Source organism: Polyodon spathula, chromosome 2 (genome assembly GCF_017654505.1).
Source record: "Polyodon spathula isolate WHYD16114869_AA chromosome 2, ASM1765450v1, whole genome shotgun sequence".
NCBI lineage: Eukaryota > Metazoa > Chordata > Actinopteri > Acipenseriformes > Polyodontidae > Polyodon > Polyodon spathula.
This window is the reverse complement of record NC_054535.1, coordinates 54837189-54855093: the sequence shown is the minus strand read 5'-3', so window position 1 is coordinate 54855093 and position 17905 is coordinate 54837189. Positions and strand designations below refer to the sequence as shown.

The following is a 17905-nucleotide window of genomic DNA, read 5'->3' as shown; positions in this document are numbered from 1 at the left end:
TGTTAAGACCTATTATTTACTCAAAATGTCATCTCAATGTTATCATATTTTGCTTAACACAAACATAGGTTATTATTTAAGAGCAGAGATGAGTCATTTATTTTTCCAACCAGATAAATAAAATATGTATAGCAAAAAAAAATACTAAAATGTGTTATTGGATTTACATTTACAACATTGCACAAGTAAGCTTCCAATGATTATTACATGTGGTGCTTGTAAAAAATTAAAATAAACAATTTTCTTCACTTACCTAAGAAAATTGCAATACTGTTACAACTAGTAAACAAAACTATGGTGATAAAAAGTAGGGTATCCTGCTGCAGTCGCGGGTCTGTGCTAGTTTTGTTTGAGACATTGGTGTTCTTATAGCGCAGATCTCCACAGTTCTGCACAGCACTGGACAGAAACTTGGAGATAAGCTGTAGACGTCACTCAACACCTACAGAAATCCGTGCAGATTCTGCATAGCGCAGCACAGCTTTGAAATGATATTGCGGGAGGCTGCTGCGCCTGTGAACCAAAAAAACGATGCAAAGATCACGAGTGTCCTGCTAATCATAATGCAAATAACCACTAAAACTACTGCTGCCACCTTGTTAGCGGAGGCGAACGACATTTTATCATTATACAATGAAGCTGAGCACAGCCTTGTCCACGCTATATTAAATAAATAAATTTAAGAAAAAAAATGTACTAAATTTGTTGTGATGTATAATTTTTACAATAAAGTTAATGTTTCTCTATTACATTAAACCGACTGTTGATAATCCAGACAAATGTAAATATAGCACGTTGTAAATGTATGCTACGCTGCAAGATTTGGAGAAGATGATACTCTACAAGCTGCGTGTGACGTCAGAAAGACAGCAGCCAAGAGCAGCCGGCGCAGCAAGCTCTGGGTAACAGAACGCAGCAATTGAAACATGTATTCTGTGTTCTTGATAGTTTCCTTCAAAACCATTATCAAATTACAGTATCAGTTCACAAAAAGATCTTCCTCAGACTCTTTGCTAAGGCTGCAAGTACCATCACTTGATTCAGAAGAAGCATGTTTGCTGCTGAAAAAATGTGTTAACCGGTGTATAACCGAATTACGATAATTGCGGTTTAGAATAAAAGCAACGGTATTAATACCATAATGTACCTAAACCAAAAAAACGATATACCGACACATCCCTAATTGTAATTACTATATTTGCGGTTCAGCTTAACAAGAACGGTATCAACACAACACTGGTATACCAACTCACCCCTACTATACACCCCTTTGTAATTTGAGAAGCGTCTGATCGCTTTCTAAAGCATGTTTTGTGCATGCGCATTAGGCGGTTACGATGTAGTACTTTAGGTAAGAAAGTAATGAGTGGATTTACAGGTTAACATATTCATATGAAATTCAAAGTTCACTGGATTATAGCCAAATGCAATCCAAAATGTCTAGTAGGCTAGGCGTGTATGATAGAAGTTTGGTAAAAAATGGTTCAAAATCAAGGCAGTATATAGTGTGACAGACAGAAGCGATCAGTGAATAGTCCCCTTTTTTATTAGAAATTTACCCACCTTATATTTGTAATTGGTTCTGGGTTTTCTTGATCAGAATCAAAAATAGACTCTTCTGTTTCTTCATCCTCATCTTTAGTGTTTTCATTGACTGTGTCCACTATCATGTCTGAGGTCTGTTCATAGTAATGGACCAACTCACGCAGCTCATTCAATCTTTTATGAACCTCCTTCAGTTTTCTAAATAAAAAAAAAATTCAAAAAAACTATTGTTTTTCTCTTATGTTTATTTGTAATACAGTTTATATATATTTTAACAGAACTCATGTTATAAATATTTACATGTTGTCAAGAAACTAAATTGATACAGGCTAACAGTGCTTCTAAACCTTTAAGATATGCAAAAGCTGCTGTGTAACAGGTTATACAAAAAAAATAGTGTCCTTGAGTGGTCACAGTCTTTCTGCCAGAAGGTTTAGTTTCATTTAAAATGTTTAAGATTTTCTAAAATGATGTGCTACTGCTTTAATCCGACTAACTACTTTTCTACCAAAGCAAATCTGTAAATTGTCTGCTGTACACCTACCAATAAAAACGTAATCATTATCACTGGCATATAGACTTTTTCCATACCGGAGTTTCTCTGTGGGGTTAACATTATCTTCTCCTTCACTATCATTCTGGGAAGCTGTTGAATCAAGGCGGAAGGCTGTAGAAAGGCTGTTTGATTCCCTGTTGACTGCTATAGTTGTTCCTACAGGTGCTGAAGCAGTTGAAACTATACTTCTCAGACCCACACTCCTCTGGGAAGGAACTGAAGCAGACATAACATAAAGAAGACAAATATCCACAAATCAACTGCCCATCCATAAAAGCATTGTAGGGCACTTTAAAAAGCTACACAAATTATGTTCATAGAAAAAGCCTGAATGTGTGATGTGGTTTTCTGTCATCTGTCTTGGAGAATGTAAAATCATTCTTAAACTGACTGAAAAAGTACACAACAAATAACGAATGAAAAAGGCAGTGAATGAAACATTAGAAATAACCGAGTACAGACAACTGTTTACTTACATGAGTTGTTGTTGAGGGTCTGATCTCTCAATGTGTGCAGTTCTTCCAGTATTTTATCCATTGTGTGCTTTTTATCCTGCAGCTCTTTTAGCTTAACAAGCTGAACATTCTCTATGGATAGCTGCTCCGAAGCAGATGAATTTCTGCTTCTGGAAACCTCTCTGGTAAGCGACAGACTCTCTGCTTGTCGTCGGTTATCTGGGACAGCCTTTGCCGAAAAATATAAATGTTATCAATTTTGTGTTCCAACACCATATTATCACTTAGCCTGCCCCCCCCCCCAAAAAAAAAAAAAAACACAACACACTACCTGGGTGTCATGTAGCTGGTTGTGGAATCTCTGAATCAAATCATTTAACTCCTCATTTAACTCTGATGTTATGCTCAGTCCAGAGACACTCCCAGTAGTTTCTGTAACAACTAAAAACATAAAAAAAATTTCACACATTTATAAACAAATATACCAGTATACAATAATGACAAATTATATATTTAAAAAAAAAAAAGTTGAAGTTGTACACCCTGCAGCGAACAGGACTTATCAACACACTTAATAGATGTGATGCAATGACAGCAACGGTTGCGCACGAAGCACAAACAGTGTACAGAAATTTTAGTTTCTCTGAACTCTAAACTAATCTTTGTTCAATAAACCAACGTAGCTGAAGAGACTGATCATGGTGGATAAACGGTTAGGGAAGATATGTGACGGGGACACACGCGACAGATTACCTCACAATATCTCGTCGTCAACTTGATTTTCACTTTCTTGTTCTCTATTTTTCCAACACACGTCCAGTTTTCAAACTCCTCGTTGATTAATTTCACACATTTTAGGAGGTTTGTCTTTTATACATTTGGTTATACGATACAGGATTCTACAGAGGAATTCTGTACAACCGGGAGCATTTTTAAAGGGAAAAATAAACTTGCCTTACCTTAAAAATATAATACAACAAAGAACTTGAATAATGTGTTGTCTTTTGTTGACTATATCTGGTTGCTCTTTTTTATATTCCTCATTTTAATTGTTTTCTTTATGTTAAGTTTTCAGGGCATTTTGCTAATGCACATCCATTTTTGCTTTTTGCTGTTCTATGTTTTTTTAATGCAACTGTTCATTTTAATAATTTTTTTACACAAAATTACTCACACATGTTTGGTCACCATCATAACTGTTGCATGAAACCAGAGTGTAATAATCCAGCACCTCTGCACTTAAGCATTTGTATGTCAGCTGACAAGTGTTCAGCAGATATCCCATCATGGCTTTATTCTTAAAGGCATACAGCTTCTACACATGAACCCACAATATCTCTCACAAGCACCTGCGTACATATTTTTTTACCATACCACAACAAAAGGAATACGCTTTTTTTAAGTGCATATATATAGCTATTATGTACCATATATAACCTTACAGTACAATAACATAAAAAAAAAGTAGCCGGCACAAATACAGTATTAGGCGGTGGACTGCACCAATGGCCGGCATATCTGGAATAACCTGCATTCATTGTCACTATTTCTGCTTTGAAAATAATCTGATTTTTTTAGCAGTCACTTAACGTTTTAGCCACTCAAAGTGCTTAACACAGAAAATAGGCCCCTTCAACTCTAAGATTGGTTAAATGTGTCAAGATGTAACAGAGCTGTCATATGGCTCCAAGATTTTTCACAATCAATCCTTATTGTTAAAGACACAGTAGCATCTGCAAGACAGGCGGATCAGTTTTTTTTTTCAGCCGGGAGGCGAAGCTTTATAATGTGTAATATTAAATGTATTATTTGAAATACAAAATGCCTTACTAAGAAAGGGATACAAGGGCAAAGGGATGTGTTCTCAAATTAATAACTACAGTAAAAAACTAGCGAGAGTATTCATTGACCAAGTTTCACAAAAATTGCATTTACCCTTTCACTCAAAACAACCAGGGCCCAAAGTATTATTTAAGTCAGTATGCCAGTAAGTCATAAACACCATTTAGACTTGGACTAGCTATAAAATTGGCCCAGTGTCCCTACATATTAAAAAAGTTTGAATCCTGTACTTTGAAAATATTTAACTATAGAAATGATACTTAAATCATTTGAAAAACGCTGTACCAGGGTCATCCATTACTGCTACGGCTTGTTCTGCTTTATGCTGCATTGCCAGAAGTGCAGCTTGTCTTCCCTGTAGTGCTCTCAGCTGTTCCTGTTGTTGTAACATTCTCTTCAGGAGATCATGCTGTTTTTTCAGATTTTCCAGCTCTTCTTTTGCATCATGGTTTGGACCTCTACCCTGTGAATCAAGGAGACACATTTTGATTTCTATGAACTTTTCTATGCAACTAATCCCCCAACTTAATGTCTTTTATAGCAGCCAGAAGCTCTGCTAACAGTTTCAAGGTGTGTGCTTGGATGACTGGTCAGTTAAGTGTGCGGTCTGTAACTTTGAGGGCCCAGTGTATATGCTTGTACGTATAAATAAACAAATAAATAAATACCATCTTTCTGTCTAAATTAAGCAAAATTTGGTTTTACTACCATGTCAGCATATTACAATTTCTATAAAAATTATAATGATATGTATAACTTAAAATGTGATTTTGTTCCAGTGACATGTTCTTGCTACATCTTTGAAAAGGAACACAATGATGACGGTGATCATCATTATCATCCGCAGCTAGACATGTAAGTGCAAGCGCTATAAAAGTAAGGAACAAGCTTCTCAATTTTGTCAGATAACTGCAAGAAACAAAGTTTTCAAAGTTAAAAGATAAGAAAGGAGTGAAACAGGTTATCTTCAAATATCCACAGTATAGAAGGAAATTAAAACACAAAATGATGTCATGTCAATTTACACGAGACAAACTTCCTCCCAACACCTTCCAAAAAAAGAGTTAAGTCTAAATTAGTAAAGTTCAAAGGCAATGTTTAAGGTACCTTTGATGGTTCTCCACGATCCTGGCTATTAATCTTATCAGGCCATACTCCCCTGCAATTCAGAGCAGCTCTCTCCCTTTTCCCTTTTGGTGTTGTAGTAACATCAAAGTCTGTAACCTGTCCTTGTGAGGCTGACTTCCCTAGAGTGTCCTCAATGCGGGGTCGAAATCTCAGACTATGAGATGCCTCCTTTGTAACAGTTTAGTAGTTAATTAGGTTAAAATGACAGAGACTATGTTAAATAAAGACACATAAAACTCATGAGCTAGTGTTGCCCTGAATAATTCACAAGAATTATCAAGTATTTGGTTTTTACGCAAGTAAATTAAGGCATTGCATTATACACAGTACTCCAAGAACCATTACTGCAATTAATTGCATTGTGATTATTTTGCATTTACTTCAGAGCTGTGCCATTGATGAAGTTATGCTGGGATTTTATCCAGGTAGCAAAGTCTGATAAAATCTTTAAAAGCTACTGAACAAGAACTATCATTTTAACTACTTTAACGTACAAGGTGAATATAAAAAGATGTACATTTTATCATGTGGTATAAACAATCATTGCAACACAAGATAAAAAAAAAAGGTTATTTCCACTTAAAATAAATGTCTGCTCTGTATATAGTCCGCTTATTATTTTAAAGCTGCTTACCGTGGCGTCTGAAGCTTCAGAGTGCACTTCTATGTTCAAAGATGTGCTCTCAGCAACAGAACCAGATCCCACAGCTGAATCAATAGTGCACACTTCATCTTCCTCATTCTCTCTAGCCTGCAATTCATTGATAGCTTAAAAGTTGCTGATAGATTTATATATATATATATATATATATATATATATTTATGCATTATTTCACAATAAATCATTTGCAACGGAAATTTAAAAGAGATTCAGAGTGCAATATCATCTCAAATCTTGGCCTAAATGTTGCTCTAAAAGTTTAGCAACTGGATGAGATAAAGCTAAACAATTTTATATAAAAAAAATTTAGGTGTTGCCATATTTAGTAAGACACCACAAAAGTAAATCTTACTAACCAACATCTTTTGAAGAAATTTTAGGTAAGATTTCTCCTGTTCTTTAAGGTGATCTATTAGATGTGACAAACGCTCAACATTAGCAGATACTTCATTTTTTTCCACAAGGTCATCCCGCATAGAGCTGGCCTTTGCTATATACTCCCGGATTTGGACAAGTTTGCTGACAACCTAAAAACCAAAGAAATACTTTGAATATTTTTATTTTATTTCATAGAGTTAGTTATGTTAGTTACTTTGAAAGCAGACTTAGTTATGCACTTGGTTTCCACACCACTGAAACTGGTTTATTGGGAATATGTGGAGTTTCAATCAAACAAATATGTGAACGAGTCAAATAAACCTTTACAAAACACTCAAATGATGCATTCTGCAAAATTGTGGAACTACAGGACATGTGCAGAAGACAGACATGCACCACTCCCTTTTTTTAAAACCTGTTTTTAAAAATGGATCAAAACAATGCATCAAAGTATTTACCTGGCTGCTGTCTATTTCAGGTTCTCCCCTTCCATCTTCACTTTGAGACATCTCCTCAATATGAAAAGAATCTTTGCTCAAAACTGAAGCAAACATATCCTTGCCTAAAGACTGCTGCATTGTCTCTTTGCTTGGAGTGACAGCTACTTCCTTGCTTTTGTTAGCGTTAACATGTAGTGGTAAAAAGTTAAATGGCTTTTTGTTTTCAGCAAGTTGACGCTGGTTATTAGCAGCAGTGGCTCGGCCTTGGGAATCACTCCCAATGCTCCTCTGTATAAAAATAAAAATTAAAGTAAATCTTTCAAATAATATTACTTTTTATTGCATTCTGTTTTTAAGACCATACATGTTTGCACATTACAAGTCTGTGTGATGTAACTATGGGTAGGAAAAACAGTGTGAATAATCTGAAACCATTTCATCTCAAAATCTTAACTAGGCAAAAATAAATTAATGGTGAATAAATGTTAACTTTTTGGGTTATGCTATATTATACGTCTAAAATGCACAAGCTATACCCCGCTATGGTGATACAGAAGCAGATTATTGTAGGTTTTGACAATGTAAATACTAAAGAAAAAAGGTCAGTTCACCAACCTCATCTAAATCACTGAAATGAATCCTCTGTTTGAGTCTCTCCAACTCTGCTTGCTCTGGAACAGACATCTGGGTTGCATATTTCACATGGGAGAATGAATGAGGAGTCCTGGCTCTCCTTCGACCTGCTCCTGGTGATGACTCCGGAGAAATGTCATTGGTTACTCTACTTTCAGCTCCAACGGCAAACTTTTTCTTGTTTTTTTCAGAGGGCCTATTTGCTTTTTTATGCTGCACACTCCAATCCTAAAAAAAAAAAAAATAAATTATATATTTTCCATTCATGAAGCTCACTTACAAAATAAACAAAAAACATAGCTCATGTCATGTCACAGTAAAAATTTCAATAAATATAATACAAATTTAAGAACTGGCAACTTTTAATTATAGAAGGGTTATCTTAATAACCACATTCTTCAGTTTGGATTCAAAAGTTTTTAAGAGCTACAACCCCTACCATATTATTTAGCCTGTCCTCCAGACTTCCATTGCTGACACTCCAGTTAGGCAAGTCCTGGTCATCAACACCTTCTTCAAAAGGAGCTCCTCCGGTCGCCATACTTCACAATGCAATGCCGATACTTGTAAAAAGCTATTATATAGAAAGCATGTCAATTAATATTGTATCACCAGAGTGAACAAATAAATGGAAGTCTAGCTCAGACGGGGGTGATATATTAAAAACATTTAGAACTTTCTGTTACTGAGAAGAAAATGCTCTTAGTACAGTATCCTGTTAAAGATCGTGAAGTCAGTAACTGAAATATTAAGCTAAAAAAATGTTTCAGATATGGCAGCTTTCAGTGCAAAATTGTTCAGATTTTCTAAATAAAAGAAATGAGATCAGTATTACCGTATTCAAATTTAGACCAAAAGACTGCTGAGTTTCAAAACATCCTTCCCATCAGAAATATAGTACATGAAAATAACAACTTAATCTAATGCAAAAGAAAAGCAAGTTTACAGCTCCACTGCAATACTGACAAAGTAACTTAAGATGGGTCTACAAATAAAGTCTGAACCCTGAGTATGTATCACAAAAAGGATAAGGTTTACACACAAACAAAGTGATTACACCTTAATTTCTAAACATGCTGATAATTTGCTGTTACTATAATCGAGTTGTGTGCTGTTGGAACAATGACAAACTAGTCATTACATGAAAAAGCCATTCCATTGACTCCATGACAGCAAACATGTTGTGCCTAAAAGCAGAAAGGATCCTGCCCAGTCAACAGCCCTAAACAATCTAATAATCTCAGCGGCAAAAATCCTTTTACATCAGTGACTACACTTTACCACTACAAGCTTTAGTTATAATACAAGGCCTAAAAATAAATATGACTTTGTGTGAAAACAAGATACTCCGCATTTCTTTTTTAAAAAGGTAAAAATTACATAAAAATTATACTTCAAATAGTGTTTAGGCTGTACTTGTACCCATAACAGCTAAGGCAAGTGTAAACGTTTCCATTTCCCATTTTTAAAACACACACACGTTTCCACATACCTGAGGAAATGTTTTTTTGTTTTTTCCCAAAAATATCCAATTCAAACTTAATTCCAGTGCCCCTTGTAAAATCCACGTAACCTCGAATAAACGCAATGTTGTTTACAACAAAGAACCACGAGGCTCAATCCAGAAACAACTGAACATTGCATGCGGGTTTGCTGGACATTACAACCTCGCACTCGGAGCTCCTTAGTCTGTTCTCTTGTCACACACACACCAAAAAAAAAACCCCAAAAACGGTGTATTGTTTCAGTACCGTTGGTAAAACAAATACCGCGCTAAAACGCGCTATTTTTGCCGGCAAATATCAGCAAAACACGTCCCTGCATAGTCCAACCCCTAGAACAACTTCCCGCAGAGAAATCAGCATAACAAAATGTTTCCTCCCTCAAAAAAACAACAACTTTATAGCATACATGTATTGGATTATGTAAAGAGCTAATTATCACAAAAACATTTATTTCAAAAAACCATTTTACAATAACACATCGTATATTTTGTGATAAAGAAATTAAGGAAATACATATTTTTTTGTTTTTACAGATTATTTTATATATATATATATATATATATATATATATATATATATATATATATATATATATATATATACATACACATACACATACACACACACACACACACCATACATGTTATGTGTTGTTGTCCCAAAAAAACGGGCTCGGTTCAGCCAAGTTTCAACGAGCACCGCACAAACATAAGCTTTAAAATTTAGTAAATTCGTTATTACAACTTAAGGAAAGAAAAAAACTAGACAAGAAAACGATTGGGGGTAAAGTTACTGAACTTGATACCGTTAACAGTGCTATACACGGTCGCCATGGAAACAACAGAAAACGCACTGTATACGCGCCAAAGTTTAGAGACTGCACAAACAAATTACAGACAGTTAACATTAAGCAATATGACACTAAGATCACTAGAAATTAAGTACAAGAATTTTTTTTTTTTTTTTTTAATTAATTAATTTTTAAATTTTTTTTAGCCACCTTTCAATAATAAACGACTGATCCTTGCCGGAGTTGGCCGCTTGGGTTTGTTTTCAGTCCAACGCTGTAACTTACAGTAATACTGAGATCATTTTACTGTTTTATTAACAAAGTGTAAAAATTAGACAGCCCAACAAACACTGGGCTCGTCATACCACTGCATGACACGTCCTTTACCTAATTACATGTTTTCCTATTAAATCTTAACAGATTAAAATGCTATAAATACACCAATACCTGTATACACTGAATATACAGCTCTGTAAACGAACCCTAACTTTGTTTTTCTTCAGTCGAGGCCTTCAGGGCGTACTAGGCTTTTTTTAAAATTATTATTCCATAACAACAAACTGAGGTACAGTACAAAATAATAATAAAAGTACTTACAAACCTAAAGCATTACCTTATTACCCCACTTCAAATTGCTGGTATAGCTTTTAAATATTAGTATTAGCGTGTAACGTGTACTGCTATATTCTCAAAACCGTTGCAATAATGCCAATTTAAAAAATTTAGTCTATCCGTTTCCAACCCCTAAAAAACTGTGTGTCAGTCGCCATCTTTCTTAGTGTTCTCAAGCTCTGGTGCGGAGGAATATCCCGTTACCAATACCGACCGGTTTGCAAACACGTGATATTTCACATAGGCGATCTGTTTTACTTCAAAATAATGTCTACAAACACGTTTATATTGCATACATTACAACGGCAAAGGCTATGCTTTACATATTGATGATAACTCGATGACTGAAGGCTGGGGACTAATTGTTTTCTCGGATGAGTAGGTGCAGTGGTGGAGGGATTTGGCACTAAATATGCTGCAACTCAGAGAAAGCATTTGGACTGTACCAAAGGAAAATATTTTTAAGTTCCAGATCAAAGTCGGTTGCTGTGAGACACCTGCTCCACCGTCTGTTTTTATATTCTTATAATTCTTATTTTTCAATGTAACCATGAATTTGTAATTCGAATAATTTCTTTAAAATGTAAGCTTACTGTTATCCATTATGTATTTTAGCTTATGTACTTTTCATATTAAAATTATTAAAGCCAGTAAAAAGTGCATTGCTTCAACCTGTGGTGAAGTTATGACAAAGTGTCATGTTAACAAATACTACAAACCGTCAAGAATACATAGGCGAATCCATGAGGGTTGTACATAATGTAAACAAACTGCACTTGTAGTGGGGTCTGCTGTCTGGTAAAATGTACCCAGGGTTAACATAACAAACACACATTCAATTATGTTGGCCCTAACTGTTTTATGATAGAGTATTGATGCAGGAGCTAAAGGTCAAAGTCTCAAAAGGAGTTATAAAACACACAATAGCCAAACAATGGGAATTTTCAGAGCAAGCTCAAAGGCAGACACAAATAAATGCCAATGTTGTAGCTACAGCAACTGCCAGTGGGCCAATATGGAATTCCTTAAATCCATAAGGGGCAGTGTTACAAGGCTGACCAGTTTATTCAAAATGGCTGTCATTATTGTATTCAAACTGGATCAAATACTTTTTTAAATTTTACGATTAACAATTACGTCAAATAAATAAAGCAGATGCAAATAGGAGACCCAACTTTACTATTTGTTTATTTAGCAGATGCCTTTATCCAAAGTGACTTACAGAGACTAGGGTGTGCAAACTATGCATCAGATGTAGTCACTTACAACATCTTACCTGAAAAACAGAGCACAAGGTGGTTAAGTGGCTTGCTCGGGGTCACACAACGAGTCATTGAGTGAGCTAGGATTTTAACTGGGTAACCTCCTGGTTACAAGAACTTTTTGTTAACCACTGGACCACAAAGCCTCCTTTGTAATGTTTGTAATGTTCGTTTCTAGAATCAACAAAAAATTCCAAATCACTTGTTTAGGACTGATCCTGGTTATTTTGATCTTTGTAAAGCACAGAAAGATAATAATGACACTGTAGGCAACATAGTTGTGATATATTTAAATGTATAATGTTATCATTTTTAGAACATGGAATTTACTGTAGCTAAAAACTGAACCATGATATGTTTTTGCCAGCAGGTGGAGACAGGGTTACGTTTAATTTACAGAAGCCATGCTATACTAAACAATCATGCAAGAACCCCAATGGCAATTTAAATCATTATCTTGCCACAGAACAATTTTGGTTACCTCTCCATTCTTGCTCAGTACATACTAGTAATTGTAAGTCCTTCTCATTTCACTGTTGCAGCCTCTTTTCTCATTGTAAGGTTAGTTCAGATCAGATTTAGATCTGTCTGACTGCTCCTGTTTTGAAGACATGAGACAAAAAGCACAGATAATCTTTATATAGTGCCTTTCATAGTGGACCACCATCACAGAGTGCTTTACAAGATACAAGACTAGGGTGTGTGAACTATGCATCAGTTGCAGAGTCACTTACAACAAAATCTCACCTGAAAGACGGAGCACAAGGAGGTTGAGTGACTTGTTCAAGGTCACACAATGAGTCAGTGGCTGAGCTGGAATTTAAACACTAAACGGATTAAACAGTTAAAACATTTAATTTTATTTCCAATTTTCTTCACTCATTTTGCGTAGTGAGTGTGACTTAATGATTCTGAATATGGTTGAACTAGTCAAAAGGAAATACTGTATATTTTAAATTGTAACAATGTAAAAATCTAATATAATCTATGTTACACAAAGTGATGACAATGTATGTGGATATTTATTTTATTTATTTATTTTTAAGCACCAGTTGTAGATACAGTATTTAAGCAAAATACAGTTAAGCAGCAAATTATCCTGCATTTATTTTAAATGTTCTCTAGTTCTATTGGCCACATGTTCTCTGATGTGGGTAGAACATGATGCGGCTAGTTACAAAACAGATTATAATAAAGTGCCTCTGCAACTACAAAGACAGCTATGTCCACCATCTGAACATAATCATGTAGCCAACATGAGTCATGAGGTACAGCAGACTGAGTTGAAAGCATATCATTTACCCGTATACAAATAACAGCAAAGTGTCTTGTATCGTAAATCCACTGCAGCATATACCCAGAAAGAAGAAAAAAGTTACTTTATTCATTTGTCATGTCATTGTACAGTTTTGCACATAATAATTGTTTGTCTAGTAGTGATGAAACTTGCTTAAGCCTTTATTTAGCACAATTTATATAATGTATCATAAATGCAGATTATTTTGATAGAGGTCTTTCTCAATAATTGATAACCTTAGGAAAAACCTCTAGTTGAAACCCTTGTCATTGAATTTATTATATTTCTTTTAATATTTCTACAGTACGTCTGTATTTCAAACTTATGTTTTTACATGTCTATACAGTGGATACGGTGTTCATGATGATCTACTTTTTATGTTAATTGTGGTTCTAACTTAGAATTTACAGGCATGGCGAGGGATAAATATCACTGACATGTTTTTTTTTTTTTTTTTTTTTCAATGAGTTCCAAATATTTATCAACGATCTAAATATAAAGTAGTTTTACAAAGAACTGTCAGCCAGGAAATGCATACATTAAGAGATTAATAATAATATTATGTTATGTTAAACTAATGCTGGCTGCAGCGAAAGACACTTTAGGCTATAACACTTCTTTTCTTAATTAATGCTTTTGTTTTGTTCAGATTTTGACAGAGATGTTAATGTAAAAAAAAAAAAAATCATCAATTAAGAATGAAACAGCTGCTTAATTACTGTAGTATAGTAATTATTTAATGGCTAACTTGTAATTTCTAACATACAAGTACAAAATAATGCACCCTCCCAGTTGGCTCTAGTAGATCTTGCAGAAAATGTAAAATAACTGCTACAGGGCAATACACAGGATCATGACCAGTTATAGGCGTACAACGCTGTTGTGGAAGAAGCCCTAGCATTCTGCAGTGTACTAACTTCTGCTTCTGAGAGCCCTAGGGCAGACAGATTCAGGGGCCCATTCAGGGGCTAGACCCACAGCTGGAGTTTGCCCAGTGCTGGATGCCAGAGGGTGCCTTTCACCTGGCTGAGGAGATCCATGCGCAGCAGGATCTCCCAGGTCTGGCCCTGAAGCAGCTGGCAGAGGTTCAAAAACCAGATTCTCCTGGGTCATCTGGGTGCCACCAGGAGAACAGTCGCTTCCTCTCTCCTGACCTTCTCAAGAAAGACAGGGAGCAGCGGTATAGGCAGGAAAGCGTATAAAAGCGCTTTGGGCCATTCGTGTGCTAGGGTGTCGACGCCTAGTGGACCTCCATAGCAATTGGTCGTCTCTGCCATGGCAAAGAGGTCGAACTAGGCCTCCCCTGAAGTGTTCGCAAATGCGCAGCACCACCTGCGGGTGCAGTCGCCATTCTGACGGGTGAGGACCCTGGAGAAGAGGTCCGCCACCCAGTTCACCACTCCCGGGGGATGTACAGCCCAGAGGGACAGAAGGTGCCTCTGTGCCCAGATCAGTAGCCGAAAGGCTATGTGGTGTAACCCTGGGGACCGAAGCCCTCCCTGGTGGTTCACGTAAGCAACCACTGACAAGTTGTCTGTGCGGACAAGAACATGTTTGCTGCGGAGCACAGGGAGAAAATGTTGTAGTGTAAGGTGGACTGCTCTCAGCTCTAGTTTATTTATGTCCAGTGGACTGACTAGGATCTGCGTACTCCTCTGCCTGCCCAGTCCTCCCCCCAACAGGAGTTGGATGCATCTGTCATCACCACTTGACGGTTGTAAATAACTCCCATCCTTACGCCTTCGCTCAGGTGAGAAGCTTGCTTCCGCCAGCACAGCGAATTCCAGCACAGATGAGACACTGTCACCCGATGGTGTTTGTCGCGCTTGGATGTAGCCGAATGGCATTGAGCCACACTTGAAGCAGACGCATATGAAGCAACCCCAGATGAATCGCTGAGGACGCTGTGGACCCTGGTAAAAACAGGGCCAGGCAGTTGTGAATAGCAGCTACCCTGTCGTCTGACAGGTGGGCTCACATCGTAAGGGAATCCAGCCGGAGACCCAAATAAATCGTACTCTGCCCCGGTGTTAATTGTGTTTTTTGCATCGTTGAGGATGAGACCCAGCCTTGACAGATGCTCCGTCACAATCATTGTGTGTGCGGGCCACTGCTTCTGCCTGGGACTGGGAACAAATCAGCCAGTCATCCAGGTAATTCATCACCCTGATCCTTTGCAGCCGCAAGGGAGCCAGGATGCCATCCATGCACTTTGAAAATGTGCAGCGGGCTAAGGAGAGGCCAAATGGCAGCACAAAGAACTTGAAGATGCTCCCCTGAAAGGTGAAGGGGAGTGTAACAGAGAGAGATCTATGCTGACTCTGCTGGCGTGTTCACGGGCTGCAGGAGGAGGGCGGCAGTCGTCCAACAACCGCCTGTGAGTCATGGCAGTGACACGGGGAGGTGGGAAAGTGGGTGTGTGGACTTTCCCCCTCTCTGAATGGCTGAGAAGCGAGTCTTGGGAGATTGTTAGCCCTATAAATTAACGATCTGTTGTTTCCTCAGCTCTGCCCACTTAGACGCGCCGAGAGTGCGGAAGCTCTGATCCAGGACCGGGAATCAGGTGAAACAAAAAGAGTTTCACAGCGAGACAGAGAGAGCGGGGAACCCTTGGGCAGACCCCGGCATATTGTAAAAGAGCAGGCTAGTTAGCCTACAGAGTAGGACGGTGATCCGGGTCGTGTGGGTAGCGGCGACCGGGATAACGCTGCCGAGTGCAGCACCTTTTATTTGTAGTTTTATTACTGTTTTATTTTCCATTGTTCTTTTCGCCTTCTGTTTTCATTATTATTTCTTTGAGCACCTGCGAGTGCACTTGCTGTTGGCGTACCAGCTGTGGTATTTCTGTGGTGCTGTCTATCATCGTTGATAGGCAGCCCACGGTCAACAGTGCCCTCTGCGGGAAAAAGCAAGAACTGTTCGCAAATAAAACTGGGCACCTGGGTGGTGTTTTCAATTACACCTGTCTGTCTCCTAGTCAGTGAATTACCCACACCCCTTCCACAGGGAGATATTTCTTGTGCGCTGGATGGATAGAGATGTGAAAATACATGTCCTTCAGGTCCAATGTTGTAAACCAGTCAACAAGACACACAGACTGCAGAATGTGACGGAGTGTGACCATCTGGAACCTCCTCTCCCTCAAGAACCATTTGATGTGTCTCAGGTCTAGGATGGGGTGAAGGTCGTCATCCTTCTTTGGCACCAAGAAATACCTTGAGTAGAACCCGTGTTTTTGAGAGGTGTGTTCTACAAGATGGATGGCTTGTTTCTGAAGTAGTGTTTCTACTTTGAAGTCCAAGACCTGAAGAGGGTCATTCACGGATGTGACTGTGATCCCTCGAAAGGAAGGAGGTCAAGAGTGGAATTGCAGTGCATAATCGGTGTGTATGGTGGTGAGCACCCAAGAGTCTGAGGTGTAATTGCGCCAGTAGTGCAGATGGTGTTGTACGTACGGTTGGGTCTGAAGCTGCAAGCCTTCAAGGCCGCTGCTTGGGCTACTGAGGCTGGGGCGGAGGCTGCCTGGGGCAGTTCCAGTGGAACTGTCTCCCTGGCTGGTGGCACGCTGGTGCCCCACGTCCGGTCTTCCTCTATGCTTGTTGCTGGCTCCTTGCCACGGAGGTCTGGAGGCGTGGATCAGGTCACACTGTGGTGCCGTAGGGATCGGGATAGTCCGGGTTACCGTGATAACTGCCACACGCCATTGTGTCTGGGCTGCTTGCAGTCACAACCAGGAACAGCGCGTAGCTTGCAACGGTGTGGAGCTTAGCCTGCAGACAGTTGCAATGCAGTAGAAAGAGACACTCAACAGCAAACTGGAACAGTAAAAAAAATAGTAATCTGTGGCCTGTAGGGGCGCTAGACCGCACACACAGAGTGGGCATGCTGAGGTCGCCCAGAGCCCTCGAGTCAGCAGCAGCTGCAGAGGCTGGACACGCTGGAGGGTCATGTCTCTTGTCTCTCCTTTTTTTTTTTTTTTACAGCTGCAAAAAGCAGAGGAAAAAACAGAAGGAACGTGCAGCAATCTGCAAAGGTTAGAAAGCAGGTTACAATTGCCGAGCAATGTAGGCTGATGAAGAAAGATTATTATTATTTTTTTTTTTTTTTAAAGGAAATGCAGTTGCATATGTGTTAGCTCAGCTTTCAGTTGCCAAGTTTCTGATTTCCTGATTTCAGGGTTAGAGTAATACTCACCACTTTGTCTACCTGTCTGTGAAAGGCAAAAGAGGCCAATTCTCCGCTCAATGACTATTTATTGCCTTGGTGGGGCGGGACCGAGGACATCACTCTGTGGAGGGGCCTATGGCAGCTTTGATATAAAATGCTCAGAGAATACCCTACAAGCAGGCATATCCCAAAAGTGTTCAATTTGGCAGTCATCTTCAAATTGAAAGGGGGCTCACAACTTTCTAACAAACTGAGTATGCATCACTGAAAAATACAATTATGCACAACAACAGCTAAAACAGTATTGATATGAGTGCACATGCCTCAGTGCTTACTCGTCTTGTATTATTGGAGTCTCTGAGATGTAAAACTAAAGATACAGTAGAGAACAAAAGCCAGGGATGCACACATTAAATATTTGTTGAAAATGAGATTTAGCTTCAGTGTTCTTGTGTTTTTACATGTATTATGTAATTTAACACCCATTTTTTACAGGAATGAGGCCAGTCCGAAAGTTCAAAATACAATAACCTAATAATTTCAGTCACTGTTTACTTGAGAATACAGTATGTTTCTTTTACAGAGAAAATGATCAGCCACTGACTTCAGCAAGTTGCTTTGAAGCTGGTATTAA

At 38.2% G+C, this 17905-nt stretch overlaps 1 protein-coding gene across 8 annotated transcripts in view; it reads right to left on the bottom strand.

The window, feature by feature from the left end:
• Positions 1-10732, bottom strand: part of pcm1 (pericentriolar material 1) — a 40808-nt gene extending 30076 nt beyond the window's left edge. For 3 of the 8 annotated variants that reach the window (XM_041225544.1, XM_041225573.1, XM_041225568.1), the window contains exons 1-12: positions 10531-10732; positions 8078-8212; positions 7621-7866; positions 7024-7293; positions 6544-6714; positions 6161-6277; positions 5506-5694; positions 4684-4861; positions 2888-2997; positions 2578-2785; positions 2137-2317; positions 1564-1743 (exon numbers count right to left, since the gene is read on the bottom strand). In XM_041225544.1, the coding sequence (XP_041081478.1) occupies positions 1564-1743; positions 2137-2317; positions 2578-2785; positions 2888-2997; positions 4684-4861; positions 5506-5694; positions 6161-6277; positions 6544-6714; positions 7024-7293; positions 7621-7866; positions 8078-8179 (1952 nt within the window). In that variant the 5' untranslated portion in view covers positions 8180-8212; positions 10531-10732. Of the gene's footprint in view, positions 1-1563; positions 1744-2136; positions 2318-2577; positions 2786-2887; positions 2998-4683; positions 4862-5505; positions 5695-6160; positions 6278-6543; positions 6715-7023; positions 7294-7620; positions 7867-8077; positions 8213-9130; positions 9604-10530 lie in introns of those variants that run through there. The other 5 variants (XM_041225551.1, XM_041225556.1, XM_041225562.1 and 2 more) reach the window with 5 other exon arrangements.
• Between the last annotated feature and the right edge of the window lie 7173 nt (positions 10733-17905).